Source organism: Thamnophis elegans, chromosome 7 (assembly GCF_009769535.1).
Source record: "Thamnophis elegans isolate rThaEle1 chromosome 7, rThaEle1.pri, whole genome shotgun sequence".
Classification (NCBI taxonomy): Eukaryota; Metazoa; Chordata; class Lepidosauria; order Squamata; family Colubridae; genus Thamnophis; species Thamnophis elegans.
In genome coordinates this window covers 24,871,317-24,884,974 of record NC_045547.1, presented here as the reverse complement: position 1 = coordinate 24,884,974, position 13,658 = coordinate 24,871,317, and the positions used below count along the sequence as shown (strand labels likewise).

Here is a 13,658-nt window from a genome sequence, read left to right as displayed (position 1 = left end):
TGATTACTTCCTGTACTTTCTTGGCATTAAGAAGGATTACTAACCCTGCTAGATTTATACTTTATTTGGCAGAGAGAGGCCTTCAAAGTTATGAAAACACAGCAGAGCTTAATTTCAATTGTTTTCTGTTCCGTAGGTATCTGATCTTTGGCACCATCATTTAGCACAGTTTTATTTTAAGCAATAATTGCCTTTAATAGTATGGAAGTATGGCATTGGCATGGGAAACTTGCAGTTTGTGTTGGTGGAGAGAGAGAGAACAGAGTGGCATGAAACAGGTATAATCTATCAAAGCTAAAAGCTGCAACTACTTTTGGCTCTGGTTCTGTTTATCATTATATCTGATGTTATGCCCCAGAGCTGCAGTCCTACCCTTGGCAGGCTTTTCACAAAAGGATATTTTTTTTCAACCATCTTGAAAACAATTGAAAAGTTATGGAAATCCTGTTATTGCTTTGAGTTGCAACCAAAATATTTTAATATCTCCCGGATATTAGGAACAAAAAAAAATTTCTAGGGAAATTTTTTCCTCTGCTTATCCTATACTAATTGATTTGGCCACCTTTGTTGTAAAATAAAAGGGCAGCCAAACTATTTACATCAAGGTTATTAAGTTTAACTTTAGTTAAAAATTAGGGATCTTTATGGTATGGGCTTCAGGAAAGCATTATCCTAGCAACTTTAGTTCTTTTAGTATAAATTTGATCCTTTCAAGGATGCCGACATGTCTGTGAGCCCATTATAATCCCTACTTCGGAAACGTCTATTATTACTGCTTATTTTCTTGGTGGGATGCAGCAAAAAACTTTGGAAAGAAGAGCTAAACCTAAAAAGACAAAAAGGGATGAGTATAAGATGCTGTGGCCCTGGTTATGACTAGTATTCAGATGCTAAGATACTTTCTCTAAGGAGTAAATTTCCATTGATGAAAAATGGTTTCACAAATCTCTTTTAGAGTGGCCCTAGTTGTGTCATTTTTTCTTATTTGTCTCTGTCAAAATGTTTACCTTTCCCAACTTTAAAATGCCTGTGAAGACAGGGAAAATAACTTCTGTTTGAGGCAAATTAGGCAGTTTATTTGCCCTGAGCTGCCAGATCATTAAAAAAAGTCAAAATCTGGATAAAGTTTTGGGTGTTGGCTACTTGTCAGGTGTTAGTTAAACATGTCTGCTTTTTACCAGTGCTTTTGTTCAGTCTTCTTGAATTCTATTGCATTTCATCTCTTTAGCTTAGTTTCTATTTCCCTGTAAGATGAAATGTTTAGCACACTTTGCATTAATGATTTTGTATGCAATATATATGGCTGTCCTGCAGATACTGGAGTTATTCAAACCTGCTTGTACATAACTGTTTGGGTACAATAGCTTCTCAAATTGCAGTTCCTGTAGTCTGATAAACCAAAATAACAAGCCATGTTTGACCGGGTTTAGGGCTAAAACATCAACTTTGATAAGCCATTGTTTTGCTCTTCTCCAGGGCTGCTACATCATCGAAATTTATGTAGTTAAAACATTGGAAACCTATAACAGTCAGCATGATTTATTCAGTAGCTGGGAAGTTCATTCCATCCCACAATTTATATGTGCAGTTGAAAATGTCAGCAATGGATTGGATTCAAAACTATGGTTTGATTTGACGTTTGAATTGATAATGTTAGAAGAGAGGTCCTTCAGATATATTGCTGTCTAAGTTCTAGCATTCCTTACTGGACAACGTGAGTGGGGAGATGAAGTTTATGAACATCTGGAAAGAAAGAAAGAAAGAAAGATTATATTTCATATGTAGAGCTAATAAACAAATATACTCTGAGGAATTCCAGCAAGCAGTCTCAAGGAAAAGAACCTTATCTGAATCATGAGACCCTGTGCACAGTCATTCATGCCTTCTTAATGGATTACTTAGTAGATTACTGCAATGGGGCTACCCTTGAAGAGTATTTGGAAGCTACAGCTGGTATAGAATGCCGAATGCACACAGTTTTGGGTGGCACATGAACACAGCTATTGCGTGAGCTTCATTGGTTACCAGTTTGCTTCTGAGTCCAATTCAAGGTGTTGGTTATTACCTTGAAAGCCCTATATGGCATGAGTCCAGAGTACCTGACCCAATGGGACTAGCCTGCTCCACTCGCTCCACTGGAAGAGGCCTAGCACAGACCCATATGCTAAGTAATTACAACAGTGGGGTCAATGAGAAAAGCCTTTTCCACTGTGGTTTCGGCCCTTTGGAACTCGCTACAAGTGGACAGAAGAAGTGCCCTACTCTTTTGGCCTTCTGGAAACTGGTTTTGTTGGTTGGCCTGGTGCCCCAAGGGGGGCACTCAGCATTGGAGATGGCTGATAGGGTAAGACGACCTCATGTCCACCTTGTCCATCTCTTAGTTCTGGTTGAAGTGTTAATCTGTGCAGTTTTAATGTTTTAATTATTTTTCTATTTGTTTTTATAAATTGTAAACTATCGGTAATAACCTTATAAAGGGGAGATGTGTGGCATAAATATTAAATAAACAAACAAAGATATAAATAAATATTCAAGTTAGATATAATAATCTAGGTGGGAATGATGTGATCTGTATCTGTTCATAAAATCAGTGCAGTTTTTCAGATCAAGATCCAGATTCAGTCTCATTCTGCCACCCATCTCTCCATGATTTAACTAGCTGTGCAATTAACTTTATCATTGAGCAATTAAAAGCTACTACTGTAAAATAAAGTACTTTAATACTTTAAAGTACTTTAAAGATCAAGAAATATTTTAGCAAATCAAAACAAAATGTTGCCTTATAAATCTTATAGTTCTGTACATCCCCTAACACTTTAGCAAGTAATTTTGTTGAAAATCCTGGTATTATGAATATGAAGCATCAGGAACACCATATAAAACGAGAAACCATTATGCTCATAGGATGTACTTATTTGCTAATCTAGTAAGTGCGTGAGCAGACTGCTAATCTGGCTAATCAAAATAGTTTATGATCTGACCCATGAGGCATACTTAATGCAGACAATGTAATTATCAGTAATCCAATTTGGCAGGAAGAGTAAAGAATTAACAGGATTACTAATCATATAAAGATCTGGCAGGAGTTTAAGTGAAATATAGCACACTCAGAAACGATAAAAATCATTGGATACTTCTAAAGTCTATATATACCTTGCAAGAGCAAGTCTAAACTTCAAATCTCATCGTTACAAATGTTACCCAATATTTGCTCTTTTATTCCTCCTCCTCCTCCCCCTCCTCCTCCTCCTCCTCCTCGTCTAAGGGAATTTAAAAATGTATATTCTCATTGTCTGGTAGAAAGACAGACATAATAAAGTTCTGCAAGTTTACATCCTTCTGTCATTAGGCATACTTATTCTATAGAAGTTTAGAAAATTTACTTTAGTGTTAACATCACTAAATCAATGCAATATTATAGGATTCATCTGTATGTAACATTATGTAATTTTGTATATAATTAAAGATAGTTTCTGCAAATACATAATTATTTCTAAAGACAATATAACTGTTTTGCTCTAAGAAAATGTTATTTCTAAATTATGAAGGATGCATAAGAACGATCTTCCTCATTATATATGGCAAGCATATCCAAGATATATTGTTTGTTTGTCAAATGAATCAATAAGACAAATCCTTTAAATGTAAAAAGATTTTCAATTGTTTCTTTCATTATGTATTACTTCTTTCATTGTATTGGTGCCTGATCTCCGCTTAATTAAACATTACCTACTTCTGACTCCATGATTTGGCTTATATAAAGTATGTTAAGCATTAACAAAAGTTCTTAAGCTAGTAACTTTTAGTTTTTAATTAACAATGCAAAGGACACTATTAAAAATATTACCATCTAAATTGCTAAAATGTACCTTCAAAGAAAATAAAAGGCATATTTGGTTTCTGATTGATTGTTTTTCTCATGCATTGGTTTATTTAATCACTATCAGTAATAAAATTAAGAGTATCCATATAATTCCATTCATTTGTTAGGGGATTTTCCAATACTTGGTGCATTGGCAGAAGATATTTTGAGCTATTAAAAAATGTGATGTCTTGCTTTGCAAAATGCTTGCCAAAATTATTTTATAACTTGAAACAAAGACTCAGTGTCACTGCCCTCTGCTTTATATCTGATTTGTGTGTCCTTTAGTAGGATTTTTTATGGTGGTGTTGGTGTGACATACAGAAATGATCCCTCATTGTGATTGAGGATTAAGGAGATTAAGGAGTTCATTGAAGGCACATTGAAAACTTCTTACTCTTACAACACAGGATCAATTTAACCAAGGTTTCAACTGGTAAACATCCTAGATGAAGATAAATCCAAAAAATGCTAGCATATTCCTGGAAGCTTGGTGTTTGGACTAATCAGCTATCAGTAGACACAGAGATAAATCACATTTACACACCATTCAAAATGGACAATTAAAAAAAGCTTAGAAAGAAACAAAAACAAAAAAACCTGAAGTATCTTCTCCAGCAGCAAAAACCTAGATAAACAGGGATTAACACTAGACAAACCAGCAGAAAACAATAACCTAATCAAGAAACTACAGCGGGAAAAAACAATACCCCCAACAACATTAATAGGGCAACCTATTGTATATAAATAGGAGTGAGCCCCATACTCAACTAATACTATAGATGCTTCCTAGTTGGATAATGAAACATCTGCAAGCAAACCACCAAGTTTAGAGAGCACCAAAGACTATTTAATTGAGTTTATATACAGTATTCACTGAAATCATCATTGTGTCTTTATATTTTCTACGTTGTACTTGTGTAGAGGATTTAGCAGTAATATAACTCAAGGATATAATTGTGTTGTTAGAATGCAAAAATATGATAAACCACTCAAAAGAAATTATCAAATATGAGAAATGGTAAAATTAATTTATTTTTGCTATATTGTTTTTCAGATTTAAACTGGGTTATGGAATTGTTCAAGACCAAAAAGACATAAAAAGAACACTTTCTACATAGTAGACAAAAAAGCACTTTCTTTGTTCCTGTATAACTATAAAATTTGTTGAGAGCTCTGAAGTGATTATCAAAACAATATTTCCAAAACAGTATGACTAATTGTAAAGGAAGATCTGTCAGCAAGAAAAGAAATGATAACGCCTATAGTGAAGGAGGATTTGTAAACTGGACTATAAATCTAAATGCAATTCAGTCTGACAAATTCTTGAACTTACTGTTGAGCATGGTTCCAATTGTTTATCACAAAACCCAAGAAGAGAGACATAAGAAAGGAAATAGTCTCTGGCAAGATGGATTGCAGCCATCAGGACACAATTTCAGTATTAGGACTGATCAACGCATGGATTATCATCACTTTTCAGAATCAGCCTATCATGGGAGTAATGGACACAATTCATCAAGCTGTAGCCCAAAGTATGATAACTTTGCAAGTTACAATTATTCAGATGGGACTGACTCTTCAGAAATGGATGCTATGCTGCAGGAGAACCATTTACCTAGCGACAATGATGAAACTTCTCCCATTGTGGAAGGAAGTAGAAAACAGCCCAAGGAATCTAGTAGCATTATGGCATTGCAGATACTTGTGCCATTCTTGCTAGCAGGATTCGGAACAGTGTCCGCAGGGATGGTTCTAGATATTGTTCAGGTAGGTATTTGCTTATCATATAGTACTGTAAACATGATGTTTCTGGACTAGGGTTTTAGATAGTGTCATCTTTATAACACTTCCATGGTTCCCCAGAATTTATGCCCCCCCCCCCACTTGAGGAATAATTTGTGGAATAGCAGTACACTGGCAGAACTTTTGACCTCCTTCAAAATCTCTGGAGTTTTAATGCACATTGGTCAGGGTAGGAAAAAACCTGTTTTTTTCCACAAGTTGATTGTTGTAATTTAAGTCTAATTAGTAAAAATAAAAACTGATTCAGGAAAACCCAGAGATACTTCTTGATGGATTTAATTGTGGCATTTTATATTTTTTTAAAAAATATATACTAAGGATGAGGAGTGCCGTATTTATGATTATGTCCATGTTTTCAGGATGGGGTGGTGATGTGGGTTTTTTTTTTAAACATGACTATATCCCCAGTTTCAGTAGCGGTACAGATTTTGAATCTCTCCAAGTTTTGATTAGATTTTAGACTTCTAGTTATGTTTATCCACAACTATCTACTGAGGGTGGGTGGGAGATTCATAGAATTCTAGCATTGGGAGGGTTACTGAACTACTCTGTGCTGTTTCTGTTCAGTTCAGATATTGAAGCTAAAATATTCTAGACAGATGGTTGCCATCCTGTGAAGAGAGGTCATCTCTTTTCTTGATAAATAATTTTACAGTAAAATGCTTTTATTATTAGATATTTCCTTAACATTCAATTAGAATGTCCCCCCCATGCCTTATGTCTCCCTATAACTTAAGGGGGGGGGGCATGGTGGATCAGCGATTAAGACACTGGGCTTGTTGGCTGGAAAGCCAGCAGCCCAGGTTCGAGATCTGAGCTCCACACATCGGGGTGAACTCCTGTCCTCACCCCAGCTCCTGTCAACCTAGCAGTTCAAAAGCATGCAAAGGCAAATAGATAAATAGGTACCACTTTGGTGGAAAGGCAACAGTGCTCCGTGATGTCATGCTGGCCACATGACCATGGAAATATCTTCGGACAGTGCTGGCTTAATGGCTTTGAAACAGAGATGAGCACTGCCCCTTTAGTTGGCAATGACTAGCAGAATAACCTCATCCCCATAACTTAAATTCATTATTCATTATGTCTCTAATAAATAGCACAGAATAGCTTTTCTTATGTGTGACATCCTGTTAGATGTTGAAGTTGCTCTCATAACTTCCCACAGTCTTTTCTTTGCAAAACTGAGCACTTCCTATTTGGTGCCTGTCTTTATAATAGTTTTAGGTCTTCATTCCTTAATCATCTTTATTATCCTTCTCCAAATCTGTTTGTTTCAGACTTGACAAGCAGTCTAACAGGCTGCTCGGTTTATCTGAATTATTCTAAAATAGGGTTTCTGTTAAGTATTATTCAGTTTATTTATTTTTTAAATAATGTTGGAATGGCTGGTCTATAGGGATAACATTTACTTTCTACAAGGCAGTTGGCATTTCACCCATCTCCAGACATTTTCTTAAAGATAATGTTTAAAAGTTCACTAGCCCACTAGCATGCTATTTTAGTATTCCACGATGCAATTTATTCTGCTCTAGACAATTGCTTGGTGGAGCACGCACTTGTTAGAGACATTGGGTCCAAGAGCTGCCCTTTCTTTGATTTTTGCCATCTACCCTGGGCAGAAGGTTTCCTGCTTTTTTATTTTTATATTTTATATTTTTTAAACCAGTATTTACTGTTGTTCTTAACATCCTTCAGCAATCTAAGTTAATTCTGAGTTTTGGTTTTCCTGTCACTATTGTAATAATTCTGGGCTATTTTTCCCCCCCTTTTTTTCGGCAGACTGTCCCTGTTTCATTTATTTTCGGATTTTACTATGGCTACACTAAACTCTTTGTGTAGCCATATTTGTTGTTTTCTGTTTTCTTCCATGCTTTATTCTTCCTGGAGTGGTTTACAATTGAGCTTTTAGTATCTCTCTTTTTAGAAAATTTTATCCATATTGATCCAAATATTTCATATTAATTTCCCCTGCCACAGAATTTTCATTGCTTTGAGTTTATTAAAATCTGAAAGGTCCAAGATATCAGTGTAACTACTGGTACATTCAGAGGTGGTATTTCTACCGGTTCGGACTGGTTCATCTGAATCAATAGCGGAAATTGCGGGTGGCCCTGCCCACCCGCCCCAGCTTTATGGCATCCCATTTAGGTCCTTTTTTTTGCCAAAAGCACTTGTGCGGAAGCCTGAGCGCATGCACGCATGCTCACATTTGCAAACTGGTAGGGAAGGTAAGTGAATATTGCCCCTCGGTACATTCAATTTTACTTTCCCAAGAAATCAAGAATTCCAGTATTACGGTATCACTTTCCAGCAAAATTCCTCTTCTTTCCGTCTTCTTGATTAATTCTCCTCCATTGGTTCATACCAAATCAAGAATAGCTGGTATTGGCTGGACCTTCCTTCATGGTCTGGAGAAGAAAGTTATCAATAAGGCAAACAGAAATTTCCAGGAAATACGGTGCTTGACAGAGTTTAAGTCCCCTCTTCATCTTTTTATGTTTGCTAGAGGGAAAAAATCAGTTTTAGAAATCATCATCCATATATTATCCTTAATTGGGCAAGCAATTGTAAATATTAACAGTGTCAGTACTGTTTTTTATTAATTCTCCACCTAATTTAATACAAAGGCCCAACTATTGCCAAATGATTTTCGTTGGATACGAGCAGCTGCAGTTGTAGTTTTTCTATATTATATCATAGAAAGTGATAATTTCCACTGGAATTGGAAAATACAGAAACTATTTTGTCACATTGCTAGTAGACAGTATGCTTCCTTGAGCTGATGGGTTAGATTGACGCAGATTTGTTTTGGTTCCTCATTAGTAATGAATCATTAACTTCCAGAATACTCATATCTTTGCAGAGTCCAAGAAAAAAACAAATTCTCCTGCCCTTCAAGAAATCATTATCTTGTGTCCTGATCTGTGTCTCCCTTTCTTTCCCTGAAGGTTTAGTCTTGTTATTATCATTTTTTGCAAGGGTCTGAAACTGTTTCTGAATTCCAGAGGTACATATTATTTTCTGCGTCACATATATTTGCCACTCTTGACCTTTTCAAGTTTGCTTGATTTTATCTTAAGGAGAATTGCTCCCTGTTTCAGTTTTTATTGTATTGCCTACTTTTTTCCTCTGATAAATCTTCATCTTTTCTCATCAATAGAGAAGCCGTAAAAGTTGGCCACTACTTAATTCTAATTATCAGGTCTTCTACATTTTTTCTTTCCTCTACTTACTGCAAATCTATGGCATTTTTCTGTTCTACGTGAGGAGCATAAAAATGTAACAGGTATTGCAGGAAATAGCTGTTGAGCCCAGCCTATTCATACTCATGTTTGTCTTGTGAAATACCACTAATAAAAAGCTTCTGTTTTTTGTTTGGTTAACCAAGTGCGTCTGCCATAAATTTGTAACAGAACCTGTCAGATCCCCTTTCCTAGAATGTCCACTCTCTCTTCCCCCTCTACCTGAGTTCCAGTTCCAGTCTTGTAGCTTTTTCTCCATGTGAAAGAGTTCATCTAGGTAGGTTGTGATGCTGCTGTCAGCTATTCTAGAATAGGGAGACGGTCCCCCTTTCATCCAGGTGACAGAAAAGAAAAGAGGAGATATTCCTCCCCCAATAAGTAAGGTATCATTAAATATCTCCTTTTAAGTTCCAGTTATCAAATCCAAGCGGTTTTGGAAAGCATGGTGTTAGTACTATGAATCCAACACAGGAGTAACAATAGGTTGATTATTTCATTTTGTATTCTAAAATGAAAATCAGTAATATAAGATTATTCACTTCTGTCCGCCATTAGTTCCAGAAATAAAAAGGCCTCATATTTTGTAAAGCCGCTAACCATTAGTCGGTAAGAAAAGTTTAACAATGTAACAACTTAGCTTGGTCAATATAGCTTCTATTGACCAAGCTATATTGTATTGACCACATATAACAATAAATAACAATATTTATCACTGTTGAATAGCATTGGGAAGTGTTCCGAAACATTACTGAAGTTTTCATCTTGGTCCCTGCATTACTTGGCTTGAAGGGTAATCTGGAAATGACTCTGGCATCTCGACTATCCACAGCAGTAAGTTTGGGTAACATTTTGGGGTTGATAATCAACTATTTCGTTAGGAGTAGCCGCATTTGTGGAAATTTGTCCTTCTGACTTCTACCTCATATAGTAGAACTTTTTAGTAAATTTTTGTCTAAGGGCAGGTAATGTGGTACGACCATTCAAAGTTTGGTATTTGGTATTTGGTATTTATTAAGATTTATAGGCCGCCCTTTTCCCTGAGGGGACTCAGGGCGGCTTACAACCATTAGGAAGGGGGTACAATACAAAATAAACAATATATAAACAAAATAAGTAGTAAAAACACAACATGCATTCTACATTCAACACTCGGGTGGGGCAAATTAAGGACTTATCCCCAGGCCTGTTGGGAGAGCCAGGTCTTGAGGGCTGCGCGGAAGGCCTGGACGGTGGTGAGGGTGCGTATCTCAACGGGGAGATCGTTCCACAGGGTCGGAGCTGCAACAGAAAAGGCTCTCCTCCGTGTAGTCGCCAGTCGACATTGACTGGCGGATGGAATTCGGAGGAGGCCCAGTCTGTGCGATCTTATCGGTCGGAGGGAGGTAATCGGCAGAAGGCGGTCTCTCAAGTACTCAGATCCACTACCATGAAGGGCTTTAAAGGTGGTCAACAGCACCCTGAAGCGCACCCGGAGATCAACAGGTAGCCAGTGCAGCTCGTGGAGGATGGGTGTTATGTGGGCAAACCGCGGTGCGCCCACTATCACTCGCGCGGCCGCATTCTGAACTAACTGCAGTCGCCGGATGCACTTCAGGGGCAGCCCCATGTAGAGCACATTGCAGTATTCCAGCCTAGAGATCACAAGGGCTCGAGTGACTGTTGTGAGAGCCTCCCGATTCAGGTAGGGTCGTAACTGGCGGACCAGGCGAACCTGGGCAAATGCCCCCCTGGTCACAGCCGACAAAGTTAGGTTGGTCATGAATTGCGTGCTTTATGTCCTGTTGTAAATGGCCGTGTCCTACACCCCTGGTTATGTGACTGCATGTCAGTCAGGTCAGCTTTACGATTGATCGTGACATTCTACATTCACGCGACTGCAATCAAGTTTATGGTAAAAAAAAAAAAGCCCTTTAATGAATTAGTTTGCTTAATGACTGCTGCATTTGGTTAATAACTGCAATGTTTGCTTGATGACTGCCATGAAAAAAGGCCAAACAATTACTTCCGGTCACATGGGTGCCTTGATTTATGACTGCAAGGACTTACGACCGTAATTCTGGGTTCAGCCCAAGGTATGCTCATGTTGCCATTTTTGCCTTGCATAGAAGCCCTCTGCTAGCCCTCCCTGCTGAAAAAGCTTGATGACATTTGGAAAAGGGGCTTTTACAAAAAAATAAATGTTTAGTGCTTTAAAGTAATGATAAGGAAAGTGCTTTAAGGTTTTTCCATTGTTAAAACACTTCATTGCTTTTCATAGGTAAACGTCGGGAAAATGGATTCCCCCATTGAGAAGTGGAATCTAATAATTGGTAATTTGGCTTTAAAACAGGTAAGGTCATTAAAAGAAATCATTACAACTCCGTTTCTATTCATTTTGGAGAAGTAGTATAACAAAAATCTCTCTCTGATTAATTAATCCAGTGCTGGTTCCTCCTGCAGTTGTGACTCCTGATTTGCTTCTGTGCCTATAGCTGATGCTAGGGATCTCACTGTGCGGTTGAAATCTGGGGAAGTTCCTGGAGATAATTTCATTCTTCGAGAGTTGCTAAAAGATAATAAAGATTGGTGGAGACCCAATTGACTTTTTTAAAAAAATCTTATTTTAAGTAAATAATATAAGCACCTTTTTTATCTGAGCAGAATGAGGTCATAGCTATCTCGCTCTATAAGAATACAGGAAATAGATTTAACCCTGCCAGCTATAGACCAAAGAGCTTGATTAAATACAATAAGCAACTAGGGGAACTAAGGGAAGTAAAAGGTAAAGATTCTCCTGCACATGTACGCTAGTCATTTTCAATTCTAGGGGATGGTGCTCATCTCCGTTTCAAAGCCAAAGAGCCAGTGCTGTCCAAACACTTCTCCATGGTCATGTGGCTTGATTAAACGCTGAGGGCACACGGAGTGCTGCCAGTTCTAACCTCTTCTACAGAAGAGGTTCCACAAATCTACAGTGCCGTTTAGAACCAGTTCCAGCTCCCTCCCCCAGTCCGTCCACACATCATCAAGATGAAGCGAAAGAGGAGGAATTCTGGGAGTTGAAGTCCACAAGTCTTAAAGCTGTCAAGTTTGAACACTCCTGGGATTTTTTTTTCTAAAGGGTTACGGGTGCAAGGGTCTTGTACCTTGACAGCTTTACAACTTGCGTGCTTCAAATGCCAGAGTTTCTGAGCCGACATTTTGGTTGCTAAGCAAGAGCGTTGTTAAGTGAGTTTCACCACATTTTACAAGTTGGCCACGCCCACCCAGTCACATGACTGCCAAGCCACTCCCACTTGGTCACATGGCTGACAAGCTACTCCCACCCAGTCACATGGCCACGCCCACCCAGTCACATGGCTGGCAAGCCACTCTCACTCGGTCACATGACTGGCAAGCCCCTCCTACAAAGCAGGCCAGCACCTACAGAAGAGGTTCTAAAAAAATTTGAAACCCACCACTGGCTGTTACCTTCCCACCAAAGGTGATTCCTATTTTTCTACTTGAATTTTTTTACATGCTTTTGAACTGCTAGGTTGGGAGAAGCTGTAACAAGTAACATGAGCTCAACCTGTAACGAGGCGCTAGGGATTCGAACCGCTGAACTGCCAATCTTCTGATTGACAAGCTCAGACTCTTAGCCACCGAGCCATCACGTCCCTTATATGGGAAGTATCTTCATTTAAAATTGTTGGGTTGGATTGAAAGTGAAAATATTCACATTAAGGAATAAACAGGATTTAGAGGAGGCTGTTCAACCTTAGACAACTGGTCTTGCACCATTTTAGCCCAAAGGCACTCTTTTTACAGCCTTTGTGGGTTTCAAATTTGTTTTTGATCTGATTCCAAGGAAGAGGCCATGGCAACAACTTCAGGTATCTTCAATGGTTAAGAAAACTGCTCCTCCTTATTCAAACCCATTATTCTAAAATATCTCATTGAGGGTGGGATGTTCCCATTAAGAGCACCTAACTGATGCGATTTCTATTAAAAAATATAATAAGGCAAGGTATTCTAGGCTTTCCCTTTTAATATGGACACCCGTTCAATAATTAAAGCCCTCTATCATTAATCATCATTCCCCAATGTTAGCAGATTGTGCAATTCCCAGTTTGCCACATTCGGAGAACATTTTATCAGTTTTCCAGGTGGTAGTGCGGGTGGCATTGACGGCACTGGCTTCTTTTGCCTTAAAGAACAACTTGCCAAATTACAAAAAAAACCCAAAAAACACCCTTGATTGCTAGTGTTTGTATGACACAACAGTAGGTTAGATAAATGGCAAAGGAATGGAGAGCAGGCATGTATTTACAAATACCCAATTTCCCCGAAAATAAGACCTCCCCTGATAATAAGCCCAGTCAGGCTTTTGAGCGCATTTGCTAAAATAAGCCTTCCCCCAAAATATTGCAACACAGCAGCAGCCATGAGGTGACGACGCTTGTCGCCTCCTGCACCTCAAAAATAATAAGAGCTCCCAACAATAAGGCCAAGTGCTTATTTGGGAGGTGAAAATAAAATAAAAGCAATTCTACGCTTAATTTGGGCGCACATTTCTCTTATCAAGCAAGTTAGCCAAGTATAGCTAGATCTACAGCTGTCTTAAGAGTCTTCTGTTCAAACCAGGGACATTTCATTCCTGCAGCTAGCAAAGTTTTTCTTGCTAAGATCATCTGTCAGCTTCTTCATGGTGTACGGATTTGCATTTTGTACAAAGTTTAATAGCTTGGAAGCCGTCAAGTCCAAATTTATAAAAGCCATGCTTG

The 13,658-nt window shown here is 38.2% G+C and overlaps 1 protein-coding gene across 2 annotated transcripts in view; it reads left to right on the top strand.

Annotated features, from left to right (window-relative positions):
• SLC41A2 (solute carrier family 41 member 2) overlaps window positions 1-13,658 on the top strand; it is a 33,115-nt gene that overhangs the window by 2,474 nt on the left and 16,983 nt on the right. For both annotated transcript variants that reach the window (XR_004255751.1, XM_032221652.1), the window contains exons 2-4: window positions 4,920-5,632; window positions 9,637-9,744; window positions 11,171-11,242. Coding sequence is in view for 1 of the 2 variants with exons in the window: in XM_032221652.1 (XP_032077543.1) it covers window positions 5,075-5,632; window positions 9,637-9,744; window positions 11,171-11,242 (738 nt within the window). In the remaining variant the exon portion in view is untranslated. The remainder of the gene's footprint in view (window positions 1-4,919; window positions 5,633-9,636; window positions 9,745-11,170; window positions 11,243-13,658) is intronic.